Below are 20,494 nucleotides of genomic sequence, written 5' to 3'. Positions count from 1 at the left end.
AATGAGCCAAAGTTGAATGTTAAGAAAGACATTATAGAAAAGATCTTATACAATGTTGTATGTTCAGTTGCCGACACAGTGGGAAATGCTAAAAAAAACGCGACACGACAGGTCCAAACTTAAACAAAAAAAAACATTGAACGAGTGGAAGGGACAATTCCCGTGTTTAATCGTTGAAAAGATTGAAGGGGAGACCTGTTTTAATTGTAAAATATGTAAAAATTCATGGAAGGCATGCAATCTAAGCACAGTTTGGGCATATGAAGGTATTTGAAAAATAAAATTGTATAATACTGAATAGACACTGTTGAACTCCTATAAATAAAGTTGCTATTATGTTTATTTTGATTTTTTTTGCATGAAAATAACCATTATTATTTATTTTTAGGTCATTTAGAAAAGTTAAGAATTATTTTCCAAAACTTAGTAGTAACGTTAAGAATAAAATTTCAGAGTTAAGAATTCTTTTTGAAAATCTGGTAGTAACATTAAGAATTTCACAAAACCTTATCTGGAGCTGTGAGAAAGATTTTTTATAAATGGCATTTTTATTGATGTCATTTTATCATTCTTTTTGCTCATAATTATAATTTAAAAAAAATGTATACTTAATGTTTTACTTTACTGATGTTGCATTCTTGTGTACGGGCTGGCTTGAATATAGGTCACTCTGACAGGGCTGAATGCAAAATAAACTTGCAGAATTAAGTGGTACTGAAAATATTATGATTAATGTTCTCATTAACTTTCTTTTGCACAATTACTTTATAAATTTTAGATAAATATGGGTCTTTAATCACATATTGCATTCATGTGTACGGGCTGACTTGAATATAGGTCACTCTGACAGGGCCGAATGCAAAATAGACATACAGAATGAAGTGGTACTGAAAACATTGTGATTTATGTTGTCACTACCTTCTTTTTGCACAGTTTACTTTAAACAATTTAGAAAAAATATGGGTCATTTTCTACTATTAACTGCATTCACATGTACAATCTGGCTTGAAAATAGGTCACTCTGACAGGGCCGAATGCAAAATTAACATGTAGAATGAAGTGGAACTGAAAACATGGTGATTTCTGTTGTCATTACCTTCTTTTTGCACAATTTACTTAAAAAAATGTAGAAAAAACATGGGTCATTTTCTTCTATTAACTGCATTCATGTGCACAGGCTGACTTGAATATAGGTCACTCTACTTTTTAGTCAAATTAAGAGCGAAAATTCCTTCCATCCCAATCAATTTTGTATGCTTCTGAAGGGACACTTAAAGTTTTGGCACAGTATGTTATTCAGTTCAACTGCTTTTTTGGGTTGTCGCTCTCGTACTCTATGAGTTTTCATCTTATTGTCACCAATTTCTATGAAAATTGTTAGCTGCATAAAATTTAGCCAAGTTCCATAACCAGCAAGGTCTCACCTGGCATTAAGGAGTTATTGCACTTGAATTTCTAAAAATATGGCTCTTTGGCGATAGCTGTGTCTAACTCAGCCATGTTTCGTCTGATTGTCAATTAACTTATGAAAATGCAAACCTTCATGAGAGGATGTGTTGTATGTAACAGAAGTCACCCTCCCTTGAAGGTCAAGGTCAGACTTAGATGTCAACGGTTAAACAAAGCCAAACCACAGCCATACCTTTGCCATTTGTCAATTGATTTTGATATAGCTTGGCGAGCACGAAAACCATCATTAGACGCAATCAAGCATATAGCTCTTATCTCTCTACCTCATAGGTCAAGGTCAAACTGTTCTAGGTCAACTTATGCCATAAAACAGCTTGTTGAGTCTGTTCCTTTGTGATTCATCATGATATTTTAAAAAACCCTAATAGCTGCCATTAGGGGACTGCATATTATGTGTAACACCTGTCCCCTACGTCAAAAGTCAAAGTCAGGCTTATACTAAGATATCAATGGTTAAATTTGGCCATAATAAAGCTGGTCTGAACTGTAACCTTGTCATTAATTGATCACAATTATCTCATGCCTGTACAGTAATTGAATTTAAATGTAAATTGTGGCAAAGTCTATTTGGCATATGTTTTTGGGCATTCATTTTGTCTTCCAGAAATAGGGTAAAGTTCAGATTGCATAGTTCTACACCTATCAGCCCATATATGAGCTTAGTTCTGGGAAATATGAGGTAAATGCATGTGAGAAAAATGTCATCCCAGATTAGCCTGTGCTGTCCACACAGGCTTCTCAGGGATGACACTCACCAACTTAACTGGATTTTTATAAAGAAGAGACTTCCTCTTCCACTTTTGTGGACTGCACAGACTAATCTGGGAAGACAATCTACGCACATGTATTTTGCCTATTTTCCCATACAGAGGCTCATTCTGTAGATCTGTTTTCAGGAGGAGCTATCCAAGGTTCAGACTGGCCCTGACCCTGCGGTGGCGGGCCCCTCGTCCCTGTCTAGTGCTGCCTCTTCTGTAGCCATGACTGGGGCCGCAGCTAGCGCCTCCCAGTCAGTCGCCTCCCTCTCAGGGGCCGCCAGCCTCATTGTGAGGCCCCCAGTCAATGAGGTGGATGTGACAGCGGTAAGGGGCTTTAGTAGTAATGAAGGATCTTAGATAATGATTGGGTTTTCAGTTAGCTTTTGGGCCATGTCAATAGGCCCCCAGTCAATGAGGCATATGTGACAGCAGTAAGGGGCTCTAGAAGGAATGTAGAATCCTAAATAATGATTGGGTTTTCAGTTAGCTTTTGGTCCATGTCAAACGGTCTAATGGTACCATTTCCAATCAGATTTGGGATCCTAGATTATTATTGGGTTTTCAGTTAGCTTTTGGTCCATGTCAATTTTGGAACAGTCAAACTGTTCCATTTCCATTAAGATTTAGTTCTATTTTTCCCAAACTGAAATAAATATCTTATCTTTAAGCATTAAATAGGAAATGTTAGAAATTGTAAAATAATAACTATGATCATGTACAAAATCCATTATACCTAATCCTTTACTGGTATCTTTACCATCCCCAAAGTAGTTGAGAGGGAAACAAATGCATTTTTAGCTCACCTGAGCACAACGTGCTAAATAGTGCGATTTTGTGATCACCTTTGTCCGTCGTGCAGTGTGCATAGTGTGTTGTCAACATTTGCCTTGTTAACACTCTATAAATGCCAAAATTTATAGTCCCATCTTCATGAAACTTGGTCAGAAGAATTGTCCCAATCATATCTTGGAACAAGTTCGAAAATCTTTCTGGTTGGTTGAAAAACATGGCCACCAGAGGGCAACTCTTAAAGTCACATTTATAGTTCAATCTTCATGAAAATTGGTCCGAACAATACATCTATATCTTGGGCTGCTGACAACAGATCAGTTCAATTGTATCTCAATGATGGACTTTGTGCCCTCTTGTTTAATAAAAAATATAATAATTATAAATTAATAATAATTGCTTCTTTGTGTGAGAATACGCTTGTTTTTTTTTATATTTATGACATACCCATCCTTCCAAATACTCTATCATTGTGTGACAATATCAATCAAATTCTGGGAAAACTGGGCCTAATGCATAATGTGTCCTTGCAGATTATAAACTGGGCTTAATGCAAAATGTGTCATTGCAGTTTATAAACTGGGCTTAATGCATAATGTGTCATTGCAGATTATTATCTGGGCTTAATGCATAATGTGTCATCACAGATTATAAACTGGGCTTAATGCATAATGTGTCATTGCAGATTATAAACCGGGCTAAATGCATAATGTGTCATCGCATATTATAAACTGGGCTTAATGCATAATGTGTCATTGCAGATTATAAACTGGGCATAATGCATAATGTGTCATTGCAGATAATAAACTAGGCTTAATGCATAATGTGTCATCGCAGATTATATACTGGGCTTAATGCATAATGTGTCATTGCAGATTATAAACTGGGCTTAATGTATAATGTGTCATCGCAGATTATAAACTGGGCATAATTCATAATGTGTCATTGCAGATTATATACTGGGCTTAATGCATAATGTGTCATCGCAGATTATAAACTGGGCTTAATGCATAATGTGTCATTGCAGATTATAAACTGGGCTTAATGCATAATGTGTCATTGCAGATTATAAACTAGGCTTAATGCATAACGTGTCATTGCAGATTATAAACTGGGCTTAATGCATAATGTGTCATTGCAGATTATAAACTAGGCTTAATGTATAATGTGTCATCGCAGATTAGTCTGTCTGCACAGGCTAATCAAGTGCAACACTTTCGGCTTTCATGGAATTTGTATGCCCCCGGATCGATAGATCGGGGGTATATTGTTTTTGGCCTGTCTTTCTGTCATTCTGTCATTCTGTCCCAAAACTTTAACCTTACAGTAAAGTTTTGCAATAACTTTTGAAATATTGAACATAGCAACTTCATATTTGGCATGCATGTGTATCTCATGGAGCTGCACATTTTGAGTGGTGAAAGGTCATGGTCAAGGTCATCCTTCAAGGTCAAAGGTCAACAAAAAAAGCGGCGTATTAGGGGGATTTGTGTTTCTGACAAACGCATCTCTTGTTCATTAAAGTAAGTCTCTTCTACATAACAATACAGACTATGCCTAAAGTGTCGCACCTGATTACATGTTGTACCTGTGCAGTCTGCACAGCTAATGTGGAAGACACTACGCATATGCATTAAGCCTTGTTTTCCAGTGGCTCATGTTCACTGTGTTTATCTGACAGCTGATGGAGATGGGTTTTTCGCGTGCCCGCTGTATTGAGGCACTGGGCCATGCACACACCCTGGAGGAGGCCACAGAGTTCCTGCTCACCAACAGCAGCGCAGGCTTTTCACCCACACCTGTAGAGGTAGCATGCAGAACATACTTGAGGCTCGCTCTTCTGAGAAAACGGGACTTATTGCTTGTGTGTAAAGTGTTGTCCCAGATTAGCCTGTACGCTCCGCTCAGGCTAATCAGGCATGACACTTTTCGCTTAAAAAAAAATTTGTTCAAAGAAAGTCTTTTTAAACGAAAATTCAATCTAGTTGAAAAGTGTTGTCCCAGATTAGCCTTAGCACACTTCACAGGCTGATCTGGGATGACTCTTAACGCACATCCATAAACACGATTTCCAAGAGTGATTCTCTTTTGTTTGCATTTAATGCAGGGCTTACTCTGATATTTGCCAATTAAGCAAATGGGGACAAATTAGGACATTTGGGGGTTTGTTGTACAAGTTTTGTGTTCTATAACTCAATGTATATACTGCTAAATTAATGAACATAAATTGTGTAATTATATAACATAATATTAAATACTTTTTAAGTTTGTTTCATTTTGACATTTGCATCAAAATGACTTCAAAGCAGATAATAAGAGTAGTCAATAATTACAAAATCTCAAAATACTTGCATACAAAAGCAGGATTCTGCTACAATAGACATCCCAATGATAACAGTTATGTGATCAATCGTCCTCACATGCATGTGTGCTGTTTCAGCCGTTCTCTGTGGGAGGTCTGGCGGGTGTAGACCCTGATGAGAATGCACAGATGTTGCAGGCTATTGCCCTCTCTTTAACACCTGATACACAGGTCAGTTGTACTTTCTAGCCAGGTTCTGGGAAATGTGGGCTTAATGCATGTGTATAAAGTGACAGACTGCAAAGACTAATCTGGGACAAGACGTTCCGCCTCAACCCGATTTTTCGTTAAGAAGAAACATTTAAACAAAAAAATCCATTAAAGCAGAAAGTTTCTTCCTTGATTAGCCTGTGCGGACTGTGTACTTTACACGTGCATTAAGCCCAGCTCTCCCAGAACCAGGCTCTATGTTATCCCTGTTTTAAGGTCAGTTGTACATTGCTCTCTTTTTGACCCATGATGTGATGTAACTTGTATACCTTGGTTATCACTGTTTGTCTGCATGGAGATTTATATGTAAAAAAATGTCTGTTCCAAATTGCGAAGTTGCATAAGATACAATTTGTTGTGCCTTTTGTTTAGCGTTTGTTCTTTGTTGATAGATTCAAAAGAGATTGTTATTTGTTGATAGTGCCTGAATAGATTGGTAGATTGGTAATGCATCCTTATGCTAATTATGTGTCCCCGTCTAATGCATCCTTATGCTAGTTATGTGTCCCCATCTCATGCATCCTTATGCTAATTATGTGTCCCCATCTAATGCATCCTTATGCTAATTATGTGTTCCACTTCAAAGAAATTAAGTTATCTTGCTTTGAACATGTCTGTCAGTCAGTCAGATGGTCATTCCCCGTGTGTCAGTAAGCCATTAGTTTCAGCATGATGTCTAGAGAATGGTTTATGTAGGATTATTCAAGTTTGTATGTTGGTTATGGAAGAGAAAACAAAATAAGCCGCGCTCTGTTAAAAGGGGGTTTAATGCATGTACGTAAAGTGTTGTCCCATGCACAGGCTAATCGTGATTTTTGCTAAAAAGAGACTTTCTTTAAACGGAAAATATCATAAAGGCAGGAAGTTTTGTCCCTGATTAGCCTGTGTTGGAAGACACTTTACGCACATGCATTAAACCACTTGGACTTAACAATCATTCAGTTAAGTGTGTTAGTTATTCTGGAGGAAAGGTAAAGTTGCAGTCCACATAGGCTACTCGGGGACACCACTTTCCTTATATATTGAATTTTCCGTTTAAAAAATGCCTCTTATTAAATACAAAGTTATGGCAGACAGTTTTGTCTCTGTAGCCAGTGGGGACTTCACAATCTTATCCGAACAACTCTTAACCCTTTCCCACTCAGAAGCAAAGTGAAAATAGTTACGTTCAAACAGCATGCTGCACATCAGTATCTAAGATCCTATTTTATGTTTGCAGGTAGAGGAAGGAGGCAGGGATGAGGAAGGAGGCAGGGATGTAGAGGAGAAACAAGACTCAGAGGTAGAGGAAAAACACGACTCCCGAGAGCCTCTTAGTACGGCTGTATTAGACGACTTCACAAAGAACCTGCTGCCTGGTATGTAGGGGTCAAACATGCCCCAGGAGTCAGAATATACTTTGTTCTGTAACACAAAAATGAAAAACAAATGACGATTATGTTTGAAAAAGTTAAACAAACTAGTTTTTTTAGTAGCTTTTAGCTCACCTGACTGCTCAGGTGAGCTTTTGTGACCGGTCTTTGTCCGTCCGTAAACATTTGCTCGTAAGCACTCTAGAGGCCACATTTCTTGTCCCATCTTCATGAAACTTGGTCAGAAGCTTTGTCCCAATGAAATCTCGGCCAAGTTTGAAACTTGGTTGTGCTGGGTCAAAAACTAGGTCACTAGGTCAAAAAAAAGAAAAACCTTGTAAACACTGTAGAAGTCACATTTCATGCCCAATCTTCATGTTACTGTGTCAAAATGTTTGTCTTAATGATATCTTGGTTGAGTTAAAAAGTGGTTCCGATCCGTTGAAAAACATGGCCGTCAGTGGGCGGGACAGTTTTCCTTATTTGGCTATAGAGAAACCTTGTAAACACTCTAGAAGTCACAATTTTTGCCAAATCATCTTGAAAGTTGGTCAAAACATTGGTTTAATTGATGTCACGGACGAGTTCGAAAATGGTCGAGATCAGTGAAAAAACATGGCCGCCAGTGGGCGGGGCATTTTCTCTATATGTATATAGTGGCAGTTTTCCCTATTTGGCTATAGAGAAACCTTGTAAACACTCTAGAAGTCACAATTTTTGCCCAATCATCATGAAAGTTGGTCAAAACATTGGTTTTATTGATATCTCGGACCAGTTTGAAAATGGTCGGGATCGGTTAAAAAACATGGCCGCCAGTGGGCGGGGCATTTTTTTCTATATGTATATAGTGAAAACATGTGAACACAGTAGAAGTCACATTTTTGGCCCAATTTTCATGAAATTTGCTCAGAACATTTGTTTCCTTGATACGAGAGTTGAGTTCAAAAATGGTTCCGGTCAATTGAATAACATGGCTGCTGGGAGGGGCAGTTTTAGTTTTCTCATTATGCCCCCCCCCTTTCGAAGAAGAGGGGGTATATTGTTTTGCTCATGTCGGTCGGTCCGTCCACCAGATGGTTTCCGGATGATAACTCAAGAGCGCTTATGCCAAGGATCATAAAACTTCATAGATACATTGATCATGACTCGCAGATAACCCCTTTTGATTTTCAGGTCACTAGGTCAAAGTTCAAGGTCACAATGACCCGAATTAGTAAAATGGTTTCCGGATGATAACTCAAGAACGCTTAGGCCTAGGATCATGAAAATTCATAGGTACATTGATCATGACTCGCAGATGACCCCTATTGATTTTCAGGTCACTAGGTCAAAGGTCAAGGTCACGGTGACCCGAAATAGTAAAACGGTTTCCAGATGATAACTCAAGAACGCTTATGCCTAGGATCATGAAACTTCATAGGTACATTTATCATGACTTGCTGATGACCCCTATTGATTTTCAGGTCACTAGGTCAAAGGTTAAGGTCATGATGACCCGAAATAGTAAAATGGTTTCCGGATGATAACTCAAGAACGCTTATGCCTAGGATCATGAAACTTCATAGATACATTGATCATGACTCGCAGATGACCCCTATTGATTTTCAGGTCACTAGGTCAAAGGTCAAGGTCACAGTGACCCAAAGCAGTAAAATGGTTTCCGGATGATAATTCAAGAACGCTTATGCCTAGGATCATGAAACTTCATAGATACATTGATAATGACTCGCAGATAACCCCTATTAATATTCAGGTCACTAGGTCAAAGGTCAAGGTCACGTAGACCCGAAATAGTAAAATGGTTTCCGGATGATAACTCAAGAACGCTTAGGCCTAGGATCATGAAAATTCATAGGTACATTGATCATGACTCGCAGATGACCCCTATTGATTTTCAGGTCACTAGGTCAAATGTCAAGGTCACGGTGACCCGAAATAATAAAATGGTTTCCGGATGATAACTCAAGTACGCTAAGGCCTAGGATCATGAAACTTATAGGTACATTGATCATGACTCGCAGATGACCCCTATTGATTTTCAGGTCATTTGGTCAAAGGTCAAGGTGACCTGAAATTGTCAAATGGTTTCTGGATGATAACTCAAGAACACTTATTATTATTTAACTTTGATTATCAGGTCACTAGGTCAAAGGTCAAGGTCACAGTGCCAAAAAATGTATTCACACAATGGCTGTCAAGGTCACAGTGACTCAAATTAGAAAAATGGTTTCCAGATGATAACTCAAGAATAATTACGCCTAGGATCATGAAACTTCATAGGTACATTGATCATGACTCACAGATGAAGTAATGATGAAACTTGACCAGGATGTTTGTCTGGACAATATCTAGGTCAAGTTTGACATGAACCTACTCCTCTCAGGTGAGGGAACTAGGGCCATCTTGGCCCTCTTGTATGATTAAGGAAACTTACAGAAAGTAATATGGTAGTTTTCAAGTTAAAACTATAATCATTAAAAGTGATCTGAAATAAATATTGGTATGATAAAAAACATTCACGGGTCTCAAACGCAATAAATAAAACTGTGTGATTTGTGTATCAGTGCCAAAATAAACTTAACTAAAATAAGTAAACAAAACCTAAATCTTTGTGACAGTGTTTGTACTGTTGCCCCTCATTTTCTATGCAGGCTGCTTATTGCTGCTGGACACACTGCCGGAGACTGTGTACCGGGTGTGTGAGCTGCTTGTGGTTGTCATACAGAGGAACGGCGCCGACTGGCAGAAAATGCTCCTCAACACTCTTGTAGAAGAGGTAATTAGAGCCTGTTTGAATATTACCGAACTGTAGTCCTCCAAAGCAACTAAGGTATGGTTTTTCTACTAAAATGTTTAGGACAGGATGATTGGGATATATTCATGGGATCTATTAATGGGATATATATATATATATACATATTGGACCTTTCGATGGTATCTGTTAATGAGATCTTTTACAATTAATTGTTTTATACGATCGCCGCTCTAAAAACGAAACAGGGAAAACATATAATCATAATTGTTCTGTATATTCTGTCAGTGAACATTTATGATGAGGATATTTATCGATTTTGTGCGATGTTGTTATCTAAATTATCAAATATTTATATGTCCTCTTAACTCCACTAGGTGAAGTCCCTGGCCAGCAGCATCCTGTCTCTTTCCAGCCCCACATGACTGTTTAATAGTTAATGTTCAAATGTATTAATGTTCCCCCTGTGTCCCTCCTCCAGGTGAAGTCCCTGGCCAGCAGCATCCTGTCCCTGTCCAGCCCCACAGAGTTCACCCAGCCCACAGCGGAGGCACAGGCTAACAAATTTGCAGTGCGCATTCACCTCTTCAGTCTTCTCTTTGAGGTAAGTCAACCGCATGCATCACATCAATGGGGATACACATTCTGGCAGGGTTTGCACAAACTTTGACTCCCTTTAACACCCAGATGCACAGTTTGATGAGTTTGAACTCTCTTAGAAAATTCAATTTCATTTGAGACTTTTTTTTACTGGATTCAAGTTTTAAAGGCTTCATTCTAACCATTATGCACTGATGTGCAGCATACAGCATAAAACCTGTTACTTGCAGGCTGTTCTGGTTTTATGCTGTTTGCATATAGCCATTTAGTCATATAGCCTTTTAGTCATATAACCATTTAGTCATGTAGCCATTTAGTCATATTGTCATTTAGTCATAAAGCCATTTAGTCATATAGCCATTTTTAGCTCTACTGGCCGAAGGCCTGAAGAGCTTATGTCATGGCTTGGTTTCCGTCGTCCGTGCCTGCGTGCGTGCGTGCGTTAGACTTTTTCTTGTTTACACGATCAAGTCCACAGTTTTCATCCGATTTTTTTCAAACTTGTTCAGTGTCTTTATATTAATGAGGACTCGAACCCTATTGAAAATGGGTTACATCAGTGTAAAAAGACCAGAATTATCTCCCTTTGAGTTTGAGAAAATTGTGAAATAAGGCTTGTTTACGCAATAAAGTTCACAGTTTTCATCCAATCATTTCCCAACTTGCACAGTGTCTTTATCTGAATGATCAGTCAAACCCTAATGAAAATGAGCAATATCGGAGTTAGTCCAGAATTATCTCCCCTTGAATTTGAGAACAAAATGAAAATCTTAAACATTTTGCCATAACTTTTGCAATATTAAAGATAGCAACTTCATATTTGGCATGCATGTGTATCTCATGGAGCTGCACATTTTGAGTGGTGAAAGGTCAAGGTCATCGTTCAAGGTCAAAGGTAAAAAAAATCAAAAATCAAAGCGGCGCAGAAGGGGACATAGTGTTTTCAACAAACACATTTCTTGTTTGTTTACATATAAAGTTCTATTCTTTTGAAACTTCAACGGATGTTTTATATCATCAAAGGCCAGAACCCCATTGAGAGTGAAGAAAATTTGTCCAACTCATTGTTGAAAAGGAGCCATTTGAAGTTTAAATATTACGCTTCTTCTTGATTATGCGATAAATTTCCCTTTTTGGGTCTGTTTATTTAAAACTTACTCAGATTGTTCATACTATCAAGGGCTTGAGCCCTATTGATTCCAGCCAGTAGAGCGATTCAGGCCCTCATGGGCCTCTTGTTATATTGCTTCTGAGGGGGAAGCTGTTAACTTTTAAATCACCATGAACTTTTATATTCTGTCCACATGTAAATGACACTTTGAACAGTATTCCTAAGTTCCTAACATGTAAATATCTGACAAAGAATCAGTCAGAAATTTGAGACAGTCAGACATTTGAGATTAATTAATTTTGTCAAACTTATTAATTATAAACAAATCAAATACAATCAACTTGCCATTCACAAGCTTAATGTAGACACAATTCAGTGCTCACACTGGCCTTCAGAAAATAATAGCCATCATTTTTTCCTTAAAAAAGAAAATAGCCAAAACAGACGCAGACTTTTCCGCAAAATAATACTGAAGGCAAAAATAAGAAAAAATGAATCTCATTTTATCTATGTTTTATCAAATGTATATCTATTGGATTTAAGTTATAATATATAATTAAAAACAAGCATAATATCAGTGCCTTTTCTTATAAAATATAATCAAGGCTTTACAATAAAGAATACAATCAAGGTTGTGGGTGTGACTTTACAAACCAGACATCAGCTACAGTAACATACATATATACTCTAAAACAAAAAAGATAAATACTTTTATTAAAGTACTATTAGATTCAAATAAAATAAGAAAACTGCCCTTTCAAATTGTTCAATTTTTAAATTCTGTCTGGGTGCAAGTTCTGGTTAGTACAATACAAAATATTGTCAACCAGACCATCCGTAACACCGCATACATGTATGTATTCGTCATTCTATAAAAATGTTATAAAGAATGCCGAACATAAATTAAAATCGACAAACAGTACCGTATCCGAAAACGACTGTCCAAAAAGATGTCGAGATACCTCTTTTGCACATGAAATAAAATATGCATATCGTTTGACTGCAGAAAATAAAAACCCGTAACCTTGCGAACACGCAATCAATATAGGTTGAAATATTGTTGTAAAATGTGATATTTCAGTGCTTTACTTAACTCATAGATACATGATTTAAAATTGCGAGATGGCGGACATTTGCAACATGCGTAGAATGGTACGGTTTTCAGAAAGTAGCGAAAACGTGAATAATTGCAACTTTGCAAAACTCAAGTTTTTATACTCTTACCTTTGAGAAGTGTTGAATGTTTTTTAACGTTAATTAGTATTTTGAGCAACAAAAACACATTAATTATAGAAAAATAACAAAATCTGCTTCTTTTTTATAAAGAAACTTTAAAGCAGACAACAATTAGCGCCCGCTGACTTTAAAGCAATCACGGTATCATTTGAGCAACATAAACAAAATAATTACACCAAAAAATGAAATCATTATCACACATCAATAAATGTTGAAGCAGACGACAGATAGCGGTAATGACGGGGATAATTTGTTCATGGCAATTAAATTATTATTTGATCATGAAATGTTCAACGTTATCTAATTGCAAAAAAAACGGCGTGAAAAACTAAACCAGCCGAAATCATTCGCGGCGATTGTCAATAATGAAGCTTAAATAATAGTTGGCGAAAGAAAAACGAAAATCTAACAGCTACCGATAATTGGTAAAGCACTGGGAGATTAAATAGGTTTTTTCCGAAATATATCACGTCTGTCGGACACTGATTCAGAAAAACGCTCTAGGCCACGATGTCGCAGAAGTTATTGACGCGTGTATGACAATACACAGGGTCGAGTGTGTACACAGATAATCTCGTTATCGATTTTTCCTGCTTGATGGCCCGATTTACAGGCGTTTCGCATTCACCAGAAAACTCGTAGAGCCAAATTTATTTTTGATGTAGGCGGATAAAATAATCGCCATTTTTATGCCCCCGGTAGGGTGGCATATAGCAGTTGAACTGTCCGTCAGTGTGTCAGTATGTCAGTATGTTTTTGTGTGTATGTCAGTCTGTCCGTCCATCCGGAAAAAAACTTGTTTCTAGACAATTTTAAGAAATAATAGCCAGTTGGATTAAATAATTGCCATTGGCGATAATGTCTGGCAGCAGCCTGAGCACTGACAATTGGGATTAGATCCACAACTATTCTTACAACTAGAACTAATAATAACATGCATGTAATTCAGCATGCCAAGACATTTGTTAACTGTTCTACCCTGTATTACATTCTGTACAAAGTCAATACTGCCTGATTGACATATACCTTATTTGGATAGATTATAAATCTCACAGTGTGTATTGGTTTAAGGCATGTGCCTAAAATGTCGTTAAAGATAAACCTGTTGAGTCTGCACAGGCTTAACGATACTTTTTGCTTAAACTGGATTTTGCTCAAAAAGGACTGCCTTTAAACGAAAAATACAATAAAAACGGAATGTGTGGTCTCTGTTTGCATATAGCCATCTTCATTTTTCTTCTAAGTGGGAATATGGTTATCTCTGTTTCCAATTCAGGAAGCGATGATGCCGTGTGCAGAGGCAGTGGAGAAACACCGGCTGACGGACCTGCTGGTACAGATGATGATGGCAGGCAAGGAGTACCTGCTGGCCATGAAACACGCCACCACACCCAAGTATGTGAATATTCCAGACATTGAAAGCAAAATATTTGGAAATACATATTTAGCTCACTTGAGAACAACATGCTCATGGTCAGCTTTTGTGATCCCTTTTTATACGCCCGTATAAAATACGGGACGTATTATGTGAAACCCCTTGGCGGGCGGGCGGGCGGCGGGCGGGCGGCGGGCGGGCGGCATCACTTTGTCCGGACTCTAATTCAAATTGTATTCATCCGATCTTCACCAAACTTGGTCAGCAGTTGCATCTAGTTGATATCTAGGCCAAGTTCGAATATGGGTCATGCCGGGTCAAAAACTAGGTCATAGGGTCAATAAGTGCATTTTCAAAGGGGCCACTTTGTCCGGACTCTATTTCAAATTGTATTCATCCGATCTTCACCAAACTTGGTCAGCAGTTGCATCTAGTTGATATATAGGCCAAGTTCGAATATGGGTCATGCCGGGTCAAAAACTAGGTCATAGGGTCAATTAGTGCATTTTCAACGGCGCCACTTTGTCCGGACTCTAATTCAAATTGTATTCATCCGATCTTCACCAAACTTGGTCAGTAGTTGCATCTAGTTGATATCTAGGTCAAGTCCGAATATGGGTCATGCTGGGTCAAAAACTAGGTCAAAGGGTCAATTAGTGCATTTTACTTTTTATTGATTGGATGTTGAAATAAGCATTGTGCTGAAAAAAGTTAACCCTAGAATTTCCCGTAATGCAGCTGTGTCTGCTTACATGTTAAGTGAAAGATGCTGACAAGCAAAATGCGTCCTGTCCGTCCTGTCTATGTTATCTCGAGCGGATTATCTTACCCTTATGGCTACATATATATATAATTATACTGACTGCATGTCATGTGATGACAGCACCATAGGCTCATTTAAAGAGGGGAAAGTGGAAACATCTTTTAAATAAATACTATTTTTGGCAGTTACCAGTTTTTAATGAAGTTTTTATTTTGATGACCAGCTTTAAGTTTCAATTGGCAATATTGGCAATCAGAAATGCTAACATAGCAAGTACTAAGGTAATCTTTTCTTGTGGATTTCCATTCATCATCATGTTTCATCAAAAATTTATTATCCCCACGCTTTTTGAAAAGCGTGGGGATATTGTGGTTATCTCCGCCGTCTCTCCGGTTGTCCGTCTGTCCGTCCGTCCTGGCCACTATCTCCTCCTACACTATTAGCACTAGAACCTTGAAACTTACACACATAGTAGCTATGAGCGACCCTGCACTATTTGGAATTTTGATCTGACCCCTGGGTCAAAAGTTATGGAGGTTGGGGTGGGGCTGGGTCAGAGATTTTCACTCATTTTTATACGCCCGTTTTAAAAAACGGGACGTATTATAGTTTCACCTTGGTGGTGGGGGGGGGCGGCGTCCACAGCAGTGTCCGCTCTCTAATTCAAATAGTTTTCATCCGATCTTCACCAAACTGAGTCAGAAGTTTTATCTAGGCAATATCTAGGTCAAGTTCGAATATGGGTTATGCCGGGTCAAAAACTAGGTCACAGGGTCACTTAGTACATTTCAAGCATTTAGCATGGTGTACGCTCTCTAATTGAAGTAGTTTTTTTCCGATCTTCACCAAACTTGGTCAGAAGTTGTATCTGGACAATATCTAGGTCAAGTTCGAATATGTGTCATGCTTGGTCAAAAACTAGGTCACGGGGTCACTTAGTGCATTTTAAGCATTAAGCATGGTGTCCGCTCTGTAATAGAAGTAGTTTTCATCCGATATTCACCATACTTGGTCAGAAGTTGTATCTAGACAATATCTAGGTCAAGTTTGAATATGGGTCATGCAGGGTCAAAAACTAGGTCACAGGGCACTTAGTGCATTTCAAGCATTTAGCATGGTGTCCGCTCTCTAATTGAAGTAGTTTTTATCCGATCTTCACCAAATTTGGTCAGATGTTGTGTCTAGACAATATGTAGGTCAAGTTTAAATATGGGTCATGCCGGATCAAAAACTAGATTACGAGGTCACTTAGTGCATTTCAAGCATTTAGCATGGTGTCCGCTCTCTAATTGAAGTAGTTTTCTTCTGATCTTCACCAAATTTGGTCAGAAGTTGTGTCTAGATGATATGTAGGTCAAGTTCAAATATGGGTCATGGTAAAGTTATCAAGTTGTCCAAAACCTTCAAACGGGCGTATCTTGTGACAGTTTGGCACTCTTGTTGTTTGTTGTGTGTCGTCCGTGGTCAACATTTACATTGCTAACACTCTAGATGCCTCATTTATTGTCCAATCTTAATGAAACTGAGTCATTTGTCCCAATGATATCTTGGCTGAGTCCAAAATTGGTTCTTGTTGATCAAAAAACAAGGATGCTAGGGAGCGGGTCAGTTTTCCTTATATGGCTAAAGTAAAACCTTGTTAAACTCTTGACGTCTTATCCCAATCTTCATGAAACTTGGTCAGAACAATTGCTTTTAAGATAGCTTTGCTTAGATAGAAAATGGTTATGGTCCAATAAAAACACGGCTTCCAAGAGGCAAGGCAGTTTTCCTAATATGGCTCAAGTAGCTATAGTAAAACCTTGTTAACAATGTGGAAGTCACATTTTTAGTCTAATCTTCATAAAACTTGGTAGGAATATTTGTTCAAAGGATAGAGAGAACTTTTATTTCGACAAATACATAACACATTTACACAGTTGAAATAGGCCGTGTTGGTCCTTGATCAACACATATCATATTCATATATTCATAAAACATGGTGTTGCATAAAAACGTTATGGTTGAATAAACAATAATGTTCTGATACAAGTCCTACATATTGCATCCAGTAGAAATTCAAAATCCATTTTCTAAAGAAAACATACAGTATTTACACAGCATATATTAGTTTAATATAACATGATGTAATATTCATATTATATTACGAAAACATAAGTACAATAATTTTAAGGTGATGAGACTTTAATAAACCATTTTTTCAATGGCCCTGTTATATTAATCGAAATATGGCGATTATTAGAAAAACGTGTGCAGAAAGGAGAGATAACTCTTCCAATCATTCTCACAAGGAACAGAAGAGTTTTCTCTCTTACTAAATGATACTCTCAGAATACCAAAACTGCTAGACTTAGTAGATATGATTTAAGATTCGAGATTCAAAATAAAATATTAAAAATCTTAATCACCGATTGTATCCTTTTGTTGCAATATACTTTACTGAAATAATTGAACTTGTTTCATCACTACATCCAATAATGGATCTATCTTTTACATTCATATGATCCTACCACACTATTATTATACAATATGTATACATCACCATGGGTTAAAAACGATTCTTATTTTATAAATCACTGTGTACATAATTTAAAATTTATCTGTAGTTATGTAATACACATTTGATGGCTTTATGGTGTCGGATAATTAATACTTTGGCTTTATGGTGTCGGATAATTATTTATGCATATTTTTGCAATGCAGAGACCCCAGTAACACCGACAACAATTTAAATTTTGATATACTACAAGTGAATCAGGTAACTAATGGTGAATTATAGTTAATACTATACAATAAACAATATAAATATTAATGCATTGTATAATGTGCTTTTCTCAGTTAAAGGCTTTGCTTACATATACAGCTAGGTTTCGTAATATTTCACACTTATCATTTGTAAACAGCTCGACAGTTTTAAACATATTTGGTCTATGACAGTAATACTGCTTAAGATATTTTCATCGTACACTATCATATAGCTTACACTCAAAAAGAAAATGAAATTTGTCCTCTAATTTATTACATTTGTTACATAGCCTTTGTTCCCTTGGTGTTCTATTCCATCTACCTGTTTCAATATTTAATCTATGTGATGACATTCGTAACTTTGTAAGAGCATTTCTATAGCATTTAACATTTACATGTTTAAAATATGGTTGAAATTCGAAATTACAGAAAGTGTTATAGAATATCGCTCGAGATTAATTTTCCAATCTACTATGCCAGTCCTGTACAAATATGTCCTTAACACGTTGTTTAAATACACTAATAAACTGGTTATTATTTCCAACACTCTGTTGCAGCCATACATGATCGAAACCTAATCTACACAACGTATCTTTAACAAGTGAAGCCCAGTTTTGCTTACATGGGTTATAATCAATATCATTTAACATAGTATTGTAAATACACGACACATATTTTCTATCACTACATCCAGTGATCTTCAACCAATATTTAACAATACAAACAAGCCTCTGGGAATGTAAATCCATTCGGCCAAGATAACCATAAATAAAATCGTTTTGAGTGTTTCATTTAATACATTTTCACCTAATACAGACTTGCAAAACTTTGTATGCACTCTTTCAATTGGCGTTGCTTGAGCAAATCCCCAAACCTCAGCACTATAAAACAGTATTGGTTTAACTAAAGAGATCTTACATATGTTCAACAGTAATATTAACGTAACTGTACAAATATTTTCTGAGTTTAAATATTTCTTTAAGAGCCTGACCGGACAATGTCTCATGTGATTCCGAGAATGAACCTCCTGATGTAAATATTATACCGAGATAAGAATACTTATTCACAATTTCTATGTGGTTTCCATCATAATAAAAGTTTAGATTATTTGGAAGTCTACCACCTTTTCTAAATATAAGTACTTTGGTTTTATCTCTATTAACAGTTAATTTCCATCTGTTACAATATGTCGATAAAATATCTAGATTTTTTTGCAGATATCTTGGCTGAGTTTAAAAATGTTTGTGATCTGTTGAACAGCATGGACGCAGGCTTTTTCCGCCCTATGCCACGGGTCCGAAATTAGGCCCCATCCCCAATGCAAATCTGGTTGTTTTTTTCCCAATTGAAAAAAATAAATTCCCAATTCCAAAAAAAAAAAAAATGTTTTTTTTTTTTTTTTTTTTTTTTAACCTTTAAATATATAAGTTAACCTGATCCGGTGTAGAAAATAGAAAGAAATGCATAATTTAATTATCTGTTGCCTTGAATTTGTTTTTAAAAACAATAAAATATGTTAAATGATTATTTAAGACTTTCCTTATTTTCCTCAAAATCCGGCGCTTCGCGCAATTCTTTTCACCTCAAAAAAGGCCAGGCCTTTTCCCCAAATTCAAATTAAAAAACGTGCACTTATCCAACATGTTCATAATATTTTGTAAAATTTTAATAATAAGTTATCAAAATAGTCGTTATTTACCAGTTAACGACTTCTTTAAAATATAGGAAACACTGTACATGCGATAATCTTTCCCAATTGAGCCAATTTTGCGATTAATTTTTTTCCCAAAATAGGGTTTTCACGACGCGAAATTCCCAAAATTCCAGTGTGGCGTTTTCCCAAAATGGAGCGGAAAAAGCCTGGGACGCCAGTGGGCTGGACAATTTTCTTTATATGGTTACAGTTGCTATAGTAAAACTTGTTAACACTGTAGAAGTCACATTTTAGTCCACTCTTTGTGAAACTTGATAGGATAATTTTTTCAATTGATATTTTGGCCAAGTTCTAAAATGGTTCCGTTCCATTGATAAAACGCCGGGCTGGGCAGTTTTCCATGTAAGGCAATAGTGAAACCTTGTTCACACTCTAGAATTCACAATTACAGTTCCATCTTCATACAACTGTGGTCAGATAATTTGCTGCATTTTGAAAATGGTTTTAGTTCCTTGAAAAACATGGTGTTAGGGGGTGGGGTAATTTTTAATATATGTGTTTTTTTACACATTGATAAGGCTCTAATGGCCACCTTTATTGGCCAATTTTTAAAGTGTCTGGGACAACACTTTACTTACGTGCATTAAACCCCCTTTTCTGAGAGCGTGTCTCATATGTCTCCCACAGGTGGCTGGCTCCCCTCCTGCTACTACTGGACCTGTATGAGAAGGTCTCTGTCATCTCACAGAGGAAAGCCAAGGCCGAGAAGACTCTGGTATAACCATTGCTTTACCTTACACTGGAACTTTATCCATTAGAGCTTGTTTAACAGTGGTATGACTCTTGGTTAACTTTATATGTAATAGCTTATAAAGCATCAGTTTATAGTTTGAGACTAGTAACTTTTGATATATGCCTTGTTCTGGGTAAACTGGGCTTAATGCATTAGCGTAGTGTCATCAAAGATTAGGTAATCAGGGAGGATACATTCTTCATAAACTGGATTTTTGTTTTGAAGAGACTTCTTTTGAAAGAAAAGATCTATAAAAGCGGAAAGTGTCATCAAAGATTAGACTGTGCAGACTGCACAGGCTAATCTTGAACAACACTGCTGAAATATTGTAAGCCTTGTTTCCCAGAGGAAAATCATTTAAGTTGACGGTTCATAGGCGGTGATTCCAGTTTTAATATTTTAATGCTTATAGTTATTTAAGTAGTGGATAAGAACAAGACTTTCTCCCATGATAGTGTTTTATCGTATGCTCTGCTCCTCAATATGAAAGTGGTTTGATGATTCCTTGCTATACTATCAGTGTG

The 20,494-nt window shown here is 37.0% G+C and overlaps 1 protein-coding gene across 19 annotated transcripts in view; it reads left to right on the top strand.

Moving 5' to 3' along the window:
* Positions 1–20,494, top strand: part of LOC127859027 (E3 ubiquitin-protein ligase HUWE1-like) — a 187,591-nt gene that overhangs the window by 83,312 nt on the left and 83,785 nt on the right. For all 19 annotated transcript variants that reach the window (XM_052396422.1, XM_052396431.1, XM_052396417.1 and 16 more), the window contains 8 exons: positions 2,367–2,552; positions 4,699–4,824; positions 5,458–5,550; positions 6,809–6,947; positions 9,593–9,717; positions 10,175–10,297; positions 13,917–14,035; positions 19,865–19,952. In XM_052396422.1, coding sequence (XP_052252382.1) covers positions 2,367–2,552; positions 4,699–4,824; positions 5,458–5,550; positions 6,809–6,947; positions 9,593–9,717; positions 10,175–10,297; positions 13,917–14,035; positions 19,865–19,952 — 999 coding nt within the window. The remainder of the gene's footprint in view (positions 1–2,366; positions 2,553–4,698; positions 4,825–5,457; positions 5,551–6,808; positions 6,948–9,592; positions 9,718–10,174; positions 10,298–13,916; positions 14,036–19,864; positions 19,953–20,494) is intronic.

Source organism: Dreissena polymorpha, chromosome 1, assembly GCF_020536995.1.
Source record: "Dreissena polymorpha isolate Duluth1 chromosome 1, UMN_Dpol_1.0, whole genome shotgun sequence".
Taxonomy (NCBI): Eukaryota; Metazoa; Mollusca; class Bivalvia; order Myida; family Dreissenidae; genus Dreissena; species Dreissena polymorpha.
The sequence above is the reverse complement of the archived record's forward strand: the minus strand, read 5'-3'. Positions and strand labels throughout refer to the sequence as shown.